The 17,691-nt window shown below is 33.5% G+C and overlaps 1 protein-coding gene across 2 annotated transcripts in view; it reads right to left on the reverse strand.

The window, feature by feature from the left end:
• Positions 1 to 1,308: 1,308 nt before the first annotated feature.
• LOC118179598 (glyceraldehyde-3-phosphate dehydrogenase 1-like) overlaps positions 1,309 to 17,691 on the reverse strand; it is a 38,018-nt gene continuing 21,635 nt past the window's right edge. Inside the window, exons 9-11 of one of the 2 annotated variants that reach the window (XM_035348773.2) lie at positions 17,264 to 17,429; positions 1,690 to 1,787; positions 1,309 to 1,579 (exon numbers count right to left, since the gene is read on the reverse strand). In XM_035348773.2, coding sequence (XP_035204664.1) covers positions 1,507 to 1,579; positions 1,690 to 1,787; positions 17,264 to 17,429 — 337 coding nt within the window. In that variant the 3' untranslated portion in view covers positions 1,309 to 1,506. Of the gene's footprint in view, positions 1,580 to 1,685; positions 1,788 to 17,263; positions 17,430 to 17,691 lie in introns of those variants that run through there. The other variant, XM_085827364.1, reaches the window with a different exon arrangement.

Below are 17,691 nucleotides of genomic sequence, written 5' to 3' on the forward strand. Positions count from 1 at the left end.
AGCGGAGGGGGGGGGGAGACAGTAACTTGAAGGAGCGGACAGTAGCCGCGCTTTAGATTTTTTGGCTAATAAATGCTTTTGACATTTCATTATGTGCATCACATAAAAATAAACCAACAGAACTAAAAAATATCCTGCTTGGCAAGCACAGTAAAACTCTTTCAGTTAGTAAGTGTTCATAAACAAATCACGAACTGAACATCAAAATTAATTATCACTGCAAAATATCGCAAACGTTATTGCACAATACGTGTGCCATAATTCTTCCCTACGTGATATTACGCAATCGGAATCAACAACTGCCGGTATTGGGAGAATAAAGAACTAAATAACTGGGGTGGTTTTCATTCTAATTTTCAATAGACTGCGTTAAATTTCCGGAATAGAATCATTCTTCGCTTGGGTTGGTAGACCGTAGAACTTTTAGTCCTATTCAATCCAGATTGGAAAGTAACCAAAAAAAAAAGTCCGTTGCTTGTTTTGCAGCGAACTGCAACAGTTTCAATATTCAAGAATTTGCAGAGAAAGGGGAGACCTCCCAACCTTCATACTGTATAATATATTGGCCAAAAAAATGAAATTATTTTGACTATTCGATTACTTTCCCTTTATTTAAGCCATTCCGAATATTATTTCTTAGAAAGCTAATCTGTGTTAAAACACAACCATTTTTGGAAGTTTATTATACTTCAGCAGTTACTGCAACTATGTTATTATAAACATTCATACATATGCTCATAATACAAGCATAACGATCATAATAAACACGAATATGATCTGACCAGGCAGAACGAGAATGCAAATTTTTAAGATCTTGATAGAAATTCAAACGTGTGTAATATTTGGGCGAGAGGAAAAGAATGCCGAATGTAGCGGAATTTTCTACTGCTTTCGCAATTCTTTGACCAATAGAACGACGGGCACCAGTCTGTACTCTTCGTGCACACCAAAGGTTATGTTAATGCAGAGTATGACTCACCATCTGACATTCCATATTAGGAAGAAAAGTTGTTTATTTAGTTTCGGCTTTGTAAAAAAAGCACTAAAAGCAAAAAAATAAGGGCTTTAAAGAAAAAGTAAGCACCTATAAGGGCCTTTATATTTTATTTTCAAATATAAGGACCGCTACGAACCCTGTGTTATGCATGTATCTCTTATGGACTTTTTCCCAGCTTAACAAATAAATCATTCTTTAACAATAATAAAATTTCTGCAGAACTGCATATTTTAATTGTCACTTTTACAAAAAAGATAATTCACTGTGAGAGTACTGTAATACATATTCTAATTTAAAGAAGGAAAACTCAATTTTGGAACAATGAGGTTTAATTTAGGGCTTAACATGAAATATAGAATTTCCAGCTAAACAAAAAGGTTACACATTAACAAAGCTGCATTTAATGCAGAACAAAACAATTTATGAAAATAAATTGGAAATTTAACATAATTTTGAGAGTTCTAGTGAAACAAGACAATGAAATACAGCTGGACTTTGAAGAGAAACATTTAAGCTTCTTTGGATTTTATGTAGTTGATGAGGTCAACAACTCTGCAACTGTATCCATATTCATTATCATACCTAAAAAGAAAATCGATCAATTTTGAATGATAGACATCACTTTTTTGGATACTGTATTACAATTCCTTCAATGTAGAAGGAACAAATTACACAAAATATTTAAAGCTTACCATGACACAAGCTTCACAAAGTTGTTATTCAAAGAAATGCCAGCTTTTGCATCAAAAATACTGCTGTGGGTGTCTCCAATAAAATCACTTGAGACAACCTAAGAAAAAGATAACATTTAAAGATAAAAATAGAAAAAAATATTTCAAATTTTCAAAAGCATACACTATACAACTATACATTTTAATATAAAAAATGCCATTTTTATACTGTTGCTTATTATAATTTAATTTCATTGATTATAATGAAGATACAATTATGCAACTATTAAAAAGTAGTGCAACAATAAATGTTTCTTCTACATAGGGGGAATATCGTGCACTTTTCTTGTAAACAAGAGAAAATATTACATATAATTACAAAATTGGTTAAACTAAATTATGTCTCATACGCAAAAAGGTTAAGATTCTAAAACTGACAACTCATATTTAAACTCAAAATAATTTAAGAGGTTAATTATTTCACTTTTCGAAGTTCTCATTTTTTGGGCAAGGAGGAGGCTCTTTCCATTACCTATGTACACAAACCCATGCATCATACAGCAGTGAAATTACGGAATTATGTGTAAAATCAATTTAGGTTCAAATTTGTTTAAAAAATCACTTGAAAGAAATGCACTTTAACATTCTCAATTTACTTAACCCCTTGGGTACATTTGACGTCCGAGACACGTCATTCATTTTTTCTCCACTAGGAGCGGATGACGTGTCTAAGACATCAAACCAAAAATTAAACTCTTGGATACATTTGACGTCCGAGAGACGTCATTCACTTGTTTTCCCTAAGAGCGGATGATTCACATACTTAGAACGAAACATTCAAATGCTGATTTAATAAACACAGGCAAAAGGAGAAAAAATGAAGGTGGCGATAGCAAAAATATTATAAAACTGGCATCAGATATGGCCTTTTATAATGCTTATGTTTTATATCCTTTCGTTAGCTATTGCCGAAGAAATGCTGGAGCAATTGTCATTGCCAAATTATAAACGTCGTGGACGCCAGTCAAGTAGTGATACACCATTTCGTTTGGCAGCGAAAAATTGGGCACACTTTCCTGAGAGCATTCCATCAACCAAGTCCAACAAACACCCTGAAAAAAGGTGCCGCGTTTGTTATAAGCATCATATTAGGAAAGAGACTATGTGGCAGTGCAAACAATGCAAAGTAGCACTGCATTTATTTACTCGCTTTGAAAAATATCACACTCTGCATAATTATTAGTAATTTGGGGTGTTTTTTTTTATGTCACCAATATTTTAGAAATACGAGGGTTAGAACTTTAATAGTGGCAACTATTTATTTACAAGGAATACAAAAGTGATTCATGTCACCATGTTTTACAGTCCTTCAATGTAGTCACCAGCATTGTGTACAACCCGTTTCCAACGATGTGGAAGTTGCAGAATACCTGTAGCAGCGCCTGTTTTGTTGATAGTTTGAATGGATCGGTCTACTGCCGCAAGAATCTCAGGAACAGTTTGGAAGCGAGTGCCACGAAGTGCATAGTCACAAGGGCTTAGATCCGGGGAGTATGGTGGATGGTAAAGCACTTCCCAGCCCCATCGCTTGAACAAATCAGTCACAGCTTGCGCTGCATGCGGCCGAGCATTGTCATGCAAAATGAGAGGAGCGCTCTGCAGAAAATGTCGCCGTTGTTTTCTCAAAGCTGGTCGGAGATTGTGCTCCAAAAATGAGTAGTAATACTGCGCAGTGACTGTCTGCTGTGGGGGAATGGTATGCATTAGGACGACACCATCACAGTCGTACACGAGAATCACAACTTTCACATTGCTGGGGTTCTGACGAAATTTCGAACGTCGTGGTGACCTGAGATGACGCCATTCGTTTGATTGGCGTTTCAGTTCTGGCTGATACGATCGGGCCCAAGTTTCTTCCAGTGTAATGATATGGCATAAAAAAGCATCTCCTTCGCGCTCATAGCGCTCCAGGTGGGTTCGGGCAGCATCGTATCATAGCCATTTCTGCATTTCCGTCAATTGATCTGGAACCCATCGTGAAGCAATTTTTCTCATGGACAGGCGTTCCTTCAGAATGTGAAGCACAGTCGTACGCGCTGATTCTGTCTGTCCGACCAGCTGGCGACTCATTTGGCGGCGATCACTGTCCATTAGTGCGGCAACAGCTAGCACGTCTGCATCGCCGACTCTCGGACGACCTGGCCGCAGCATGTCTGCCACGTTTTGGAGTCCTTCATTGAATGCTTTCACCCATCTTACTACGGTTTTTGCTGAGAGGTAAGGTAGGTATGTAGTTTACGTGTGGTATACGCGATATTCTTTGGTTTTGTTGCGTAGCGTTTTTTCAGCTGTGTTGCCACTATCAAAGTTCCAACCCTCGTAAATAAATTCTTACATAAAATATACTGCTTTTGCATTTTACTCCAAGCAACCAAAAATTATATCCGTTACACATGCAAATATTTTCTCAAATAAATCCGTACCCAAGGGGTTAAAAACTGAAACCCAATACTAGCCCAAACACAAGGCAATTAATTCCACACATATGCAATTAATTTTTTGCCAACTTAACATGCAAGAAAACAGCCATTTAAAAAACAAAAGAAAATCTGAAAGGTTTTAAATTACATCCAAAGGGGCTTTAACATATTTTGTTTTACCTTTATTAAATATCATGTTCTTCGCACTTAAACCATAAAATTCAGTGCAAGAGCAATACTGCAAAATAATTTTAAATTGAGCAATCTTTAGAATTTCCAATACACAGTCTCATGTGCTGGAGATAAAAGTGCTTTTTCTGTACAACGTTGTCATTGCTCACTTTGAAATCGTCGAGTTTGTTAATAAAAAATTCAAGTTTTACAAAATATCAAATCTATAATAAAACAAATTTCAAATTAGGGCTTCCAGATGCCCATATTCGGTGGAAGATTACGTTATTCAAAATTTGATGGCTCTAAGTATTGTTTTATCACAGTGCGAGAAACAAATTTACGGAGATTCTTCAAATATAATACAGGGTGATAATATTTGGTGGCAACAGTCTGAAAAGTGAAACGGACATCCAAAGTGATTCGATGCAAAATCGCAAAACAAAAATAATAGTCCTTCAGGGACACAGCCCCTTTGAAATTAAAAAAAAATGATGGAATCGAATAAAACAGCAATGAATTACCAAAATTAAAAACATAATATATATAATGAAATGGTCGAAATCTTGTAACAACCATAATAAAATGCTTTCAATTTTTGACCTTCAGTTCATGTCTACAGTGATCTGTTTTAACTTAAAATATCAGAGAATTGCAGAGCAAAAGCTCACTGCTCTTCATGTACATTTCGACCTGTTTTAACATTCAACTACTTTTAAGCTACAAGATTTCTATAATATTGTAGAATCAGAGATAAAATAAACAGAAGCTAGCCAAATGAATAATTTTATATGCATTTTATTATATGAAAAATGATAATGAAAATCAATCTGGACAATATTTACAGACTTAGACAGGTTTTCCCTGTGGAACTATTGCATTTTATCGATGCAGAGAAAATGAATGGTTTTCACCAGGCAGTCTTTTCCATCAGAGATCAGCTAGGCCGTAGACAGGAAGCTGAAAATTTTGTGAAATCACGATGTGAAACGAATAAGAAAATATATAGTCAGAATTAATTTATTACACAAAATTCTCAAAAAAGAAACAAATGACCAAATTTTAAAATCTGTCTTTGGAAACCATTAATACTTTATGTTCCGAAAATGAATGGCTCTGTGTTGGTCGACAGTATCAATTCAGGTACCTGCATCTTTTGCAAGCTTTTTTCATTTTATTATCTTGTTGGAACATTCACGGCCATTTGCAAAGCCTTATCCTAACTGAAAGATCAACTTGAACCTTTTTCAAAGACTGCCATATCCTGATTCTAAAGCTGCTCTTCTATCCATTAATGTTTTAAAATACTTATCTCAGGAGGGCAAAGAAGTTGCCATCAAAATATATAATCAAAATTGGATATCAAAATTGTGTTTTAAGACATATTACCAACTCTCCCTGGTACGTTCCAAATCAAAAGTTGCATAAGAATTGGGTATAGAACAAGTCGAGTGTTTTTACTGCTGGCTCGCCCGGAACTTTTATGCCAATCTTGTTAGTAACAACCCTGCTATGAGGATTTACGATTTTAACGACCCAAATAATAGTAAACGGCCTATGGCCATACTTAGTACCCATATTGTATAACTTATTTAATCTAATATGTACCTTTTAATATTATGTTATAGATTTAAGGTTTAATTATTACTAGTGCACCAAGAAACTCACACTACTTTGTCTATTATTTATACGAATGTTTTTTCTGCATCAGGCTATAGCCAGCTCATTCCTCCTTTCTCAGCCTTCCCAGATAGCACTTTAGGTCTATTAAAACTTGATGCACACTTTAGTCTTTTTAGAAATTTATCTTTTAATTTATCTCTTATTTCTATTCTTATAATTTAAAAAAAATTTAAAAACATGATTTAATTATATATATATATAGAAAACATTCTAAATATACACTAGTTACTCATGACAGTATTTGAAATAACATATCTGTACTACAAGGGGTAGGGTCCTTGACCCAGGCACCCTGGTGCTACACAGTTTTCCCCAGTGCTTTCAAAGGATATCATCACACTGTGGCCTTCAGGGAAAGGATAAGGCAGATTTTTTTTAGGCAAAGAAAGGGGTTAGTATTCTCCAAATAACTGACAACCACATTCTATTTTACATCGCCAAAAGAGTAATAAAAAATTGCTATAGAGAAGCTTTTTGGAAAGATATTACTGAAAGTAACAACCATGAAATATGTATTAACAGAATTTTTGGCACTCCTTTATGGCCCAGAAAGAAATCTGTTACTATCTTTTATCTTGTTACTGGCCATGATTGCCTTTTAGAACACTTGAATCTAATGAGCATTATCCCAACCCTGATTTGTAAATTATTCAGCTTTCATGAGGAAATGGATGCCTCACATTTGAGTCGCTGCCCTGCACTTTAATGCTGGATCAATCTAAGAGATATACTGGGAGTATTGCTTGTTCTGTCTGCAGTTATTTTTGTAATCTGCCATTAGAAATAATAATAAAAAATATTTACAGACAGTGGATAATTGTTCAGCTATCTGCTTTAAAATCTCTTAACAATCTCTTTGTTGTCCTTTCAGATATTTTCTCCAACTGCATTTCCCAAGATAATTCAGACATTTTGATGGTTCATAAAACACATAACTTCATGGGATGCATATTTCTACACTCTACTACATTTAAATGCCGAAAATCCGCCAACCTGAAATCCTCGTTGCCTCTCAAAATATAAACGTTCAGTTTATAGGTTCCGGAAACCGCAACATCGAGTACGAAATATGGAAGAAAAAATACTTACCGAATAATGACGTTATAATTACCAAATAATAATGAGTCATAACGGAAATACCAAATTATTGACATCATGATAAAAGTTTTTTTCCCCCTCTAATCTTCATTGAGGTAAAAAAGCAGATGATTCACTCAACTCTTCTTTCAAGTTCACAATTCACATTGTTGTATTTTCTGAGCTTTGTTATTTGACGAGATTATTTTGTGCTGCCTTTTTTTTTAATCCGGATTTTATGTGGATAAATTAAGAATATTTTAAATTTAAGCCCTTTTTAATACAATTACAGATAAGAAATGCACTCATGATTTTACACACGACTTCACTTATCATAAATGTCATGACACAGACATTTATGATAAGTGAAGAGATATCACAAACCCTTAGCTCTCTTTCCTACAAGATTTCTCCATCAAAATTAAAATACATCTCCTTTCTTATGGATGTAACTTTTCTGTAATGAGACAACTAAATGAATGATGAGTATGACTATGAATATTTAACTAGTCAAGTGTCTGTCCATTGAAAAGAAAGGGGGTATGCTTAAAAAGGTGGTTAGAAATGGTTAATATTTCAAAACAAAATATGTTGTAACAGATTTCTAAACAATTTTACCTGCGACATTTCCTTCCTTAGGTTTGGAATAAAATAGGTTTGTTATTTCTCTACATTTATGATGCTAAAGGATGCCTGACAAAGAGAAGATTAGATTTCTTTCATCCAGACATACTTAACCTTCTCAGTGTTATGGACATAAAATTCCATGTAGAAGGATGGCTTTCTTATTCATTACAAATAAAAATTTCTACCTGCTTTTAATGTATCCAATTTTTGGCTGGATATACATTGGAAGAAAAGTAATCAAAGTACAGAGTGAGAGTCACTTTTAATCATAAAAGAAAACACTTTATTCACGACATTCTGCGGAATTTTAAAATTTCAGGCTAAACTTGTACAAGTTGGCTTCTTTGTACAATACAATTTTTTTCAAGTTAATGGGAAAGGAATAAGAGACTAATAATCTCTATGAAATTTTCAGAATTATCGTTTTTGAAGGTACAGTTTAACAAAATCTTAGAATTAAGACATTCATATATCAGGGATCACTTATAATTTCCACACCTGGATTTTAAGGACCTACAAGCAAATAACTGAATAAATTAAAGAAATTATTTGCATCTGAGCTTTGCTTTTGCAATTTGCAAGTATAAAATAAATCCTTAAAGTAGGATGCATTATTATTCAACATAATCTAATATTTAACGCAGTGATAAAACAAATTCAAGATTAAATTAACTTCTTAAATTTTTTCAAGTAATTAGCATTAAATTATAAAATTTCTTGAAACATTTACGTTTTACTTATAATAATCTTTTATGGCCAAGAAAGAGTTAAGATTCATTGCTTTTTATTTAAATTTTACTATATTTTAAAGAAGATTCATGGCTTTTTATTTAAATTTTACTAACGGTTAGTTTATACCGATTCTGTTATGCCTCATTTTATCAAGTACTCACTAAGTCTAGAGCAGGGAATCCCAAATCTATGCCTGCGAGCATGATGGCACTCGCCGATCCTTTAAGGTGTGCCCGTCGCCATGCGATCACAACAAAAAGGTTTTATTTTTCAATAAAACTTTATGTGAAAGTTCTCATTTTTAATGAAATAGAAATTGCATCCAACAGATATACGCACAAAGTGAAATGTGACCAATCTCTTTCATATGCATGTATAAACTCTATCCAACTATAAATTCACCTTGAAAAAGTAAATGGTGCCAGTTATAAACAGAAATTCTAGAATTTGCTCTTAGGGACAAAAAGGTTAAAGACCTCCGGTCTAGAGGGTTTACACCAGTTTAATGTGAAGAGGCATATCCACAATAATGATTAAGGGAAGATAACTCACCTTAACATGTACAGATAACTTCTAAGGGTGGGCAGTTAGTTACAAATAACTAAACTACATAGTTACCCTTAGTCATAATAGGTTATGGTTACAATTAAACTTTCTAAAAAATATCCATTTAAAAAGCACCATGAACAGTTACAATTTATGATATTGATATTAAAATACTAGTATAATTATACATTAAAAGGTACAAAACATTTATGTTTTCTACCTACAACAAACAAAATTTTTACGCATCGTTCCAATTTGAAAATTTTCAGATATTATAGTTAATTCACAAAAAATTCTTTCCCTTGAACCTTTGTTAAATTTATATACACAAATCAATGTTCCCAGTAGTCCCAGCTTCATTTTATTTGTTAATGTTTCCACAATGTACTTTTAAAGAATATTTTTCTTTCTCTCTCTTTATAAAATCAATTTCTACAAAGACTTTCCTCATCATCTCAAATTTAATTCAAGATCTTATTCTAAAGAACTGATTGTACTTATAATGTATAGAAGAGACTACCAACTTTATTTCTTTAATAATATGAATATTAAGAATAAATATAAAATGACATAAGGTCAGGGCTGGTGCAGAATTTTTAGAATTTGATGAAGCATCATCGCACAACAAAACTTATAGCAAAATTTTTAGAATTTACGGCAGGCACTGAGGTGTACTGAGACATGACTATTTTAATAAACTTCAATTTCTTCTTTCAAAGTCTTTCCCCCCCACCTTCCAAAGTTGGTTTTCAATTTTCAATTTATTCGATTGCTTCAATGCTTATGTCTAGTGGTAAGATGAGAAAAAGGGAAGAGACATACTTCTGGGATGAAGAGGAGATAATTTAAATTTTTGTTTCACTATTCTTTCAAAAATTCTCTAAAAGATAAGAAATTTATCACATATTTCCAATAAAATACATGCATTATGTATTAAATACCATGAAGAAACTTATAATTTAGTCACAATTTTCTGGAAATTGTAGGTCTATATATAAATCTTGCCTTTAAACCTTCTGAGGTACAAGGTCTAAAATCCAAAAGAAGAAATATGTAAGAGCAAAAAGCCAGAAGATTTTTTGAAAAAATTCAGAAGAGATATGTAATTAGTGTGATTCAAGAGGGAATCCGATACACATTTAAATATTCTGAAAAACTGCAAAAATATAAAACAAAACAAATGAAATTAATTTTCAAATAATTACAGCAGCATTTTTCTTCTAACAAGTGTTTCGGGAACTTTGCTTTATCAGCATTTATTACCTCGTTTATTTTTCAGAATCAAAATATTACTAAATCACCAAAATGGAGAGTAATGTCACTTTAAAATATGGCCTACAATATTTATCAATATGCTTGGAAAAAAAGGAAAACAAAATTTATGAATCTCCAAACAAAAAAATTTTGTACACAAAATGATGGCCAAAATATTGATAAGCCGCCAAATTCAGTGCCACATAATAAAAGAACTTGCATCCCCCAAAAGGTAAAAATTGTTTTTGAATGTATTATTTTACGAGCTCTTCTTTACCCAAAAAAGAAATTATTTTGAAACCTTTATGCTCTAATTAAAGCAAGGCATTGTGCTTAACATTTGAGAATTTACCACTCATATTAAGAAATAGGAAAGAATTAAAAACTTTAACCCAAGAAATACATATTTGCCAATACATATTCCTTTAAACGTTAATACACGATCAAGATGGCAGTCATGAAAAACAGAAATGCAAGATGAGTAAAAAGGACCTTCTGCTGAATTTGAACGAAATTAATAACATTTAAGAATCAAAAATAATTTTAAAAAAACCTAAGGACTTTAAAGTACTTTTAAGGACCGTACAAATCATGATTCATGCATTACATGGCAAACTTGCTACAAAGGAATGAATTATATTGTCTAAACTAGCAGTCCTCAGCCTTTCCTCCCCATGCACCCCTTTCACCACATCACTACTAGGCTATAATCTCCCCTTCCCAAACTAAAAAAATACATTTATTTAGATTTTTATAACATTTTCTATAAATTAGAAAAGTACAAAAAATGTTGTAAAAAAGATTAGTTTTTTTATATACGTAGACTAAAACTAAACAGGTAAATAAAAAGCTGATCACATCCCATCCCTGGTTGAGAACTTCTGTCCAAAATACAACTTTGAGGCAGTAGCAAATATGTTTTAGTTCAAGTTATAAAATTAAAGTTTAAATAATAAACTGCCCCATTTAAAAAATGTTTAGCTATATATATTTGAAGGGCATTTAAAAAGAAAAGCTTGCATACATAAACTCGCTGAAAATCATAATAGAACGTTCTTAACATAATGAATCCTGGACTGAATTTTTAAAATTAAAGACCACCAAAATGTAAAACCATAAGATAATTCATTGCTGAATACTTTATTAGCATGCATAGAAATTAAAAAAAAAAAAAAAAAAAAAAAAAAAAAAAAAAAAAAAAAAAAATACTCAGTGTCTTATAATTGAAAATATGTTTTTTAGTTATGTTAATTTTACTGATGCATTAAATTATTTTTGCCTGATAAAATTAATATCAATGGCAATAGAATAATATCTTCCAAAATACTACAAGTATTGACGCGTTTTCTTACTAGAACTTTACTTCCACGGACGCCCTCTGGCGAAAGAGACTAAAAGTAGTCAGTTGAACGGCTGACGCGTCTAACAGATGTATAACGATAGACCGTCTCCGTATAAATTATGCTTGTAATCATTATAACTTGTAAATATTTTGTAGATATCTTTCATACGAATTAAAATTTCTTAAAAAGTTTATAGCTGTGTTTCGCAGTGAATCGAAGTTCATCATAGAGACATACTGACAAGAAGGAAAGAAGGCAGTTCAGGGCAGCCCTATTTTGAAGGTAAGTGAACTTTCACTCATCTATTTAATGATCAAAAAATTTTAATAGTACAAAGTTGATAAAATTTTTAACATGGTGCCCGAACAGGGACTGCCAATAACTGCTGTTTTCCTAACTATTGAAACTGTCTAAATTGATATCATTTTTATCGATAATACATAAGCATAAATAATTAGTGAATTGCTGATAGTTATTGAACATTAAACAATGACAGAATTCATCGATACATTGAAAAGGAAACGCGGTCACATAAGGGCTGCCGTTACAAAATTAATTGGCCGAATCGAAACTGAATTACCAAAAACAGAAGTGAATGCAGAGGAACTAGAAATTTCCTTAGAACTCTTAAATGAAAAATCGAACGAGTTAAAACAAATAGATGGCGATATAGAAAAATTAATAGACATAAAGGATCTAGACCAGGAATTAAACGGTGTTGAAGAATATCGTGAAAGAATAACTACATTTAAATACAAAGTTAACAAAAAATTGAAAGAAATTAATATAGAACAACAAAATTTAAGTGTGTTAAGAAGCACTGAACAGTTAAGTGAAAGTATTATAGAAAATGTTAAAATCGAAAATCATAATGTGAAGCTTCCTAAACTTACGATTCCGAAGTTTTATGGCGAGAGCTGCGAATGGCTGACATTTTGGAACACTTTTTCCATCAGCCATACACCAAAATAAAACTCTTGACGCCATAAGCAAATTTAATTATTTGAAATCCTTTTTGGGAGGTACTGCTTATAACACCATTGACGTTTTCGATTTAACCGAAGAAAATTACGAAACTTCAGTTAAACTCCTCACAGAACGATTTGGAAATAAAGATATACTGATAAACGCCCATATAGATAAATTACTGAAAATAAGACCTCTAAAGGATTCTAATGACATTCAAAATTTCTGTAAGTTATTCAATTATATACAGAAACATATTTGATGTCTTGAATCATTAAATATGACCTCAGAAACATATGGAGCTTTATTAATACCTATTTTGCTTAAAACATTGCCCGCAGATTTGGTTTTGGAATATAATAAAACAGTTTGAAAATCAAATTACGATTTGAATCACCTAGTGGAATTTTTTTCTGAACAGTTAGTTACGCGGGAACGTACATTCCAGACGGTCCAGCCAAAGGTGGAGTCGCAAAAGCATAACAAACTGTGTGAAACCAGGCCTATTGCGAAACACAAAATTGAAGGATAGGGAATGCTTAAAGAAACTTAGAGGTTACAAAATTTTTCCCAGTGATGTAACTAATGAGAATTCTTTTTTATTTGAAAAACACCCTAACGAAATACACATGCTTGTAGGAGCAGATTATGCCGGGAAACTCTTTACAGGGTAAATAAAACACGTAACGAAGAGTTTAGTAGCGATGAATACACACCTTGGTTGGACAATATTAGGGAGAACGAAGGTAAAGGGAATGGATTTTAATGAAATTCTTTTATAACTACACATTAGTGACAGAAAAATTTGTGACTTGTGGTCTATTGATTCTATCGGAATAACTGAACCAGCTCTTTCGCAAACAAAACAAGAAATACAAAAGGCTACAGAAAATTATTTTATCTGTATTTTAGAAAGAGATGATGCTGGAAGATATCAGGTGTCACTTCCATGGCTTCAAATTCATCCCAAGTTGCCCGATAATAGAATTCTTGCAGAAAAGCGTCTGAAGTCTTGCATGAAAACCCTTCAGACTAAGAATTCCTTAGAAGCCTACGAAAGTGTTTTAAAGGATTAGGTAGAAGAGGGAATAATTGAACATATCGATATTTTGGAGGCAGAAAAGATATCTGTCACATAGAGCAGTGTTTCGGGAAAATTCGACTACCAAAATTCGACCAGTGTTCAACGCATCTGCGAAGGAGAAAAATTCGGTATCTCTGAACGACTGCCTGGAAAAGGGTCCCAATTATCTTGAAATGATCCCCAAAATTTTAACAAAATTTCGTGAGGGGAAGTATGGAGTAATTTCGGATATAAAAAGAGCATTTCTTCAGATAGGTGTGAATCCCGCGGATCGAGATTTTCTCCGGTTCCTATGGTGGGAGAAAGGACAGCCTGAAAAACTGACTATATATTGGCACCAAAGGGTTGTATTCGGCGTAAACGCCAGCCCCTTTTTACTCGCTGCCACGATTAACTACCATTTGGAAAATGTACCGAAACAACATCAGGAAATAGCTTCATCAAAGCTAAAGAAAGCCATGTGTAGTGAGCGTGGAATCAATTGAAGAATTAAACTCGTTTATCAAAGGATCTACAGAAATAATGGCTACTGCAAAATTTGACCTAAGAGGTTGGAAACGTAATAGACTTAAAAATGAAACTTCAATTCTAAACCTTTCTGATAAAGATTATGAAGATGTGTCAGTATTGGGATTGAAATGGGACTTGTTTGACGATACCTTGTCTTGTTACGTAAGATATGAAGAAAACCCTGTATTGAGCAAAAGATCTGTTCTTTCCGAATTGAGTAAAATCTTTGACCCAACTGGGTTTACTAGTCCAGTTACTTTCGTGCCTAAATTGATTCTGCAAGAGTGCTGGAAACAGAAAATTAACTGGGATACTAATCTGCCGAAAGATCTAGCAAGGAAATTTTTCACATGGTCATCTCAGTTAAAATATTTGAAAGACATCAAAATTCCTAGATTGCTTCCCAAAATAGACGAAAGTACCACTCTGCATGCATTTTCGGACGCAAGCAAGGACGCGTATGCGACCTACATTTTTCTTAGACACAGCGGTGAAAGTGGAGTCACTTGATACAATCTAAAGCGAGACTTGCTCCCCTAAAAGCACTCACCGTACCTCGACTAGAGATACTCGCTTGCACCATTGGAGCCAGGCTCTCTCATACAATAAAAGTAGACTTGAAATTAAAAGAGGTTCCAGGTTTTTACTGGACGGATTCTACAAATGCTCTCTTTTGGATAAAACAGAAAGAAAATTGGTCCACTTTTGTAGCCAATTGAGTAACCCAGATCACTGGCATCACATTCCCGGAAAGTTTAATCCTTCGGATTTGCCATCACGCGGTTGCTCTGCTAAAGAATTGAGGAAATCCGAATGGTGGAAAGGACCAGATTGGATTTATCGACCTCCAGAAGAGTGGCCGATTGCAGATGGAGAACATCCTGACTTCGATATAGTAAATGAAGAGAGAAAACGAACTGTGGTTTCAGCCAGCAATAACACGAATACAGATAAATTTAACCTTTTTGACAATATTTCAAAATTCGAAAAGATGATAAAGGTTGTATCTTGGATCTTTAGATTCATTAAAAATGCTACAACACCACCATCTGAAAGAACTCATGGGAGAATTTCAGTCTAAGAACTAAAAGGAGCTGAAACAGTGGTTTTCCGACTCATCCAACAAGAATTTTTTGAAGGATTGAAAAATAAAAGAATACATGCTCTAGAACCTATCATGGACTCCAATGGCCTTATAAAAGTGAAGACACGCATCTTTCAGAGAGACAATGATGCTGACTTTCGTTACCCAGTTTTACTTCCCTCAATTAGTATTAAAACTGATCAAATCTGAACATGAAAGGCTAAGTCACGCTGGAGTACAATTCGTTATGTGTGCTTTATGTGAAAAGTATTGGATCATAAAGAGTAGGAAGACAGTACGCAAGGTTATCCAAAACTGTACGATGTGGAAGGTTCGACTCTGATTCATATAGGACTCCTCAAGTGCCACTACCTGAAGACAGAATAAGAGATGCTTTAATTTTTGAGATTATTGGTGTTGATCTGACGGGTCCCTTAATTTTAAAAGGAAGCCAAAAAACATGGATCGTCATTTTTACTTGCGCAATATATAGAGCAGTTCACTTAGAGCTAGTCTCATCTCTATCAACCGAAAGTTTCCTGCACGCGTTCAGGCGATTCATCACTCGAAGGGGTAGACCTGTCACTGTATACTCCGACAATGGAACCAATTTTGTTGAATCAAAAAATTTGTTTAAGACCATAGATTGGAATTCTATCTTAGAAAATGCAACAGTTAAGAAAATTGAATGGAAATTTATTCCCCCTTCCTCGCCATGGTGGGAAAGATTAATTGGATTACTAAAGAGAATTCTTCGAAAGGTACTATGAAAATCTTCTCTGAACTACGAAGAATTGTTGACAATCATTTGTGACTGCGCGAGCATTATGAACAACCGTCCTTTCACGTATTTGTCAGAAGACGTAAAGGATTTAAGAGCTCTCACCCCAGCAATGTTTCCAACAGACATTCCAGAGACTGGAGTTCCTAAATTAGATTTTTTGGATTCTAAATCCATCAATAAAAGATACCTTTACAGAGCCAAATTGAGAAAAGATTTACGTAAAAGATTTCGATCAGAATATTTAGGTCAACTAAAACAAAGCTCAAAATTCATTCGCGAACCATCTTCTGTGAAAGATGGTGATCTTTTGTAATTGTGTCCAACAACGAAAAAAGGATAAACTGGCCCTTAGCTAGAATCCTGAAAAATTTTCTATCTCACGACGGACACATTAGATTAGCGAAACTGAAAACTGCACAAGGGGAGATTATAAGACCTACTAAGAACCTCATACCTCTTGAACTCAACTTTACACCCGAGTCGGATATGCAAGTGAGGTACAGAACTCTATGTATGACGAAATGTTAAAAGACTTGAACTACAGGTCAGTTGTGGTCCATCCTCTGCTGATACTGGACCTTAAGGTGGGAGTGTCGCGTTTGCTTACTAGAACTTTACTTCCCGGACGCCCTCTGACGAAAGAGACTAAAAGTAGTCAGTTGAACGGCTGACGCGTCTAACAGATGTATAACAATAGACCGTCTCCGTATAAATTATGCTTGCAATCATTATAATTTGTAGATATCTTTCATATGAATTAAAATTTCTTAAAAAGTTTATAGCTGTGTTTCACAGTGAATCAAAGTTCATCATAGAAACGGATACCGACAAGAAGGAAAGAAGGCAGTTCAGGGCAGCCCTATTTTGAAGGTAAGTGAACTTTCACTTATCTATTTAATGATCAAAAAATTTTAATAGTACAAAGTTGATAAAATTTTTAACAAGTATTGTTTAAAAAAGGTTTCTAAACTGGTATTTTATTCTTAAACTAACATTCTTCATACCCATTTTAAATTAAAATTATAATCATCTTATTAATCTATCTGGTAGAGACTAACCAAGTAATTTGGAACGTTTAAAAATCAAACTCCAAGACTGAGAAATATTTAATAAAAAAAATAATTGCTACCATGATAACCATATGGCTATAAAACAATGGGCATTTTGTAAAACTAAATTCATGTTTTCACATTTAGATTTTCATAGAATTTTACATTAACCAAAATTATCTATTATATTAAAAATTTATCTTACTTCATCTTCAGTATAGCCTAAAATGCCCTTCCAGTTGTCACTCTCAGATGCAGCCTTTACTGCAGCCTTAATTTGGTCATAGGTAGCTTCTTTGGCAAGGCGGCAAGTGAGATCCACAACTGATACATCAGGAGTAGGAACACGGAAAGCCATTCCAGTTAATTTCCTAAAATGAATTTTTAATCAATACATAAAGAAACAGACTGTAATAAAAATAAATTTAACTACAGAATCCACGCTACAAATTGTAACATGGACTAAAATTGAGGTCCCTTTCAGCAAGATAAAAGAGAAATTTGAACACACAACCTTTATTTTCTTAAAATTAAAGAATACCAGGTAATGATTAAAGGAAAGACTAATCTTCTGTTGATTATACTTTAAAAAAGCCTTTCATTATACCTTAAATCTACCTTAAAACCTAATAT

The sequence above is a fragment of the Stegodyphus dumicola genome, chromosome 1, assembly GCF_044657685.1.
Source record: "Stegodyphus dumicola isolate Sdum_Otavi_A_Nest chromosome 1, ASM4465768v1".
NCBI classification, from domain to species: domain Eukaryota; kingdom Metazoa; phylum Arthropoda; class Arachnida; order Araneae; family Eresidae; genus Stegodyphus; species Stegodyphus dumicola.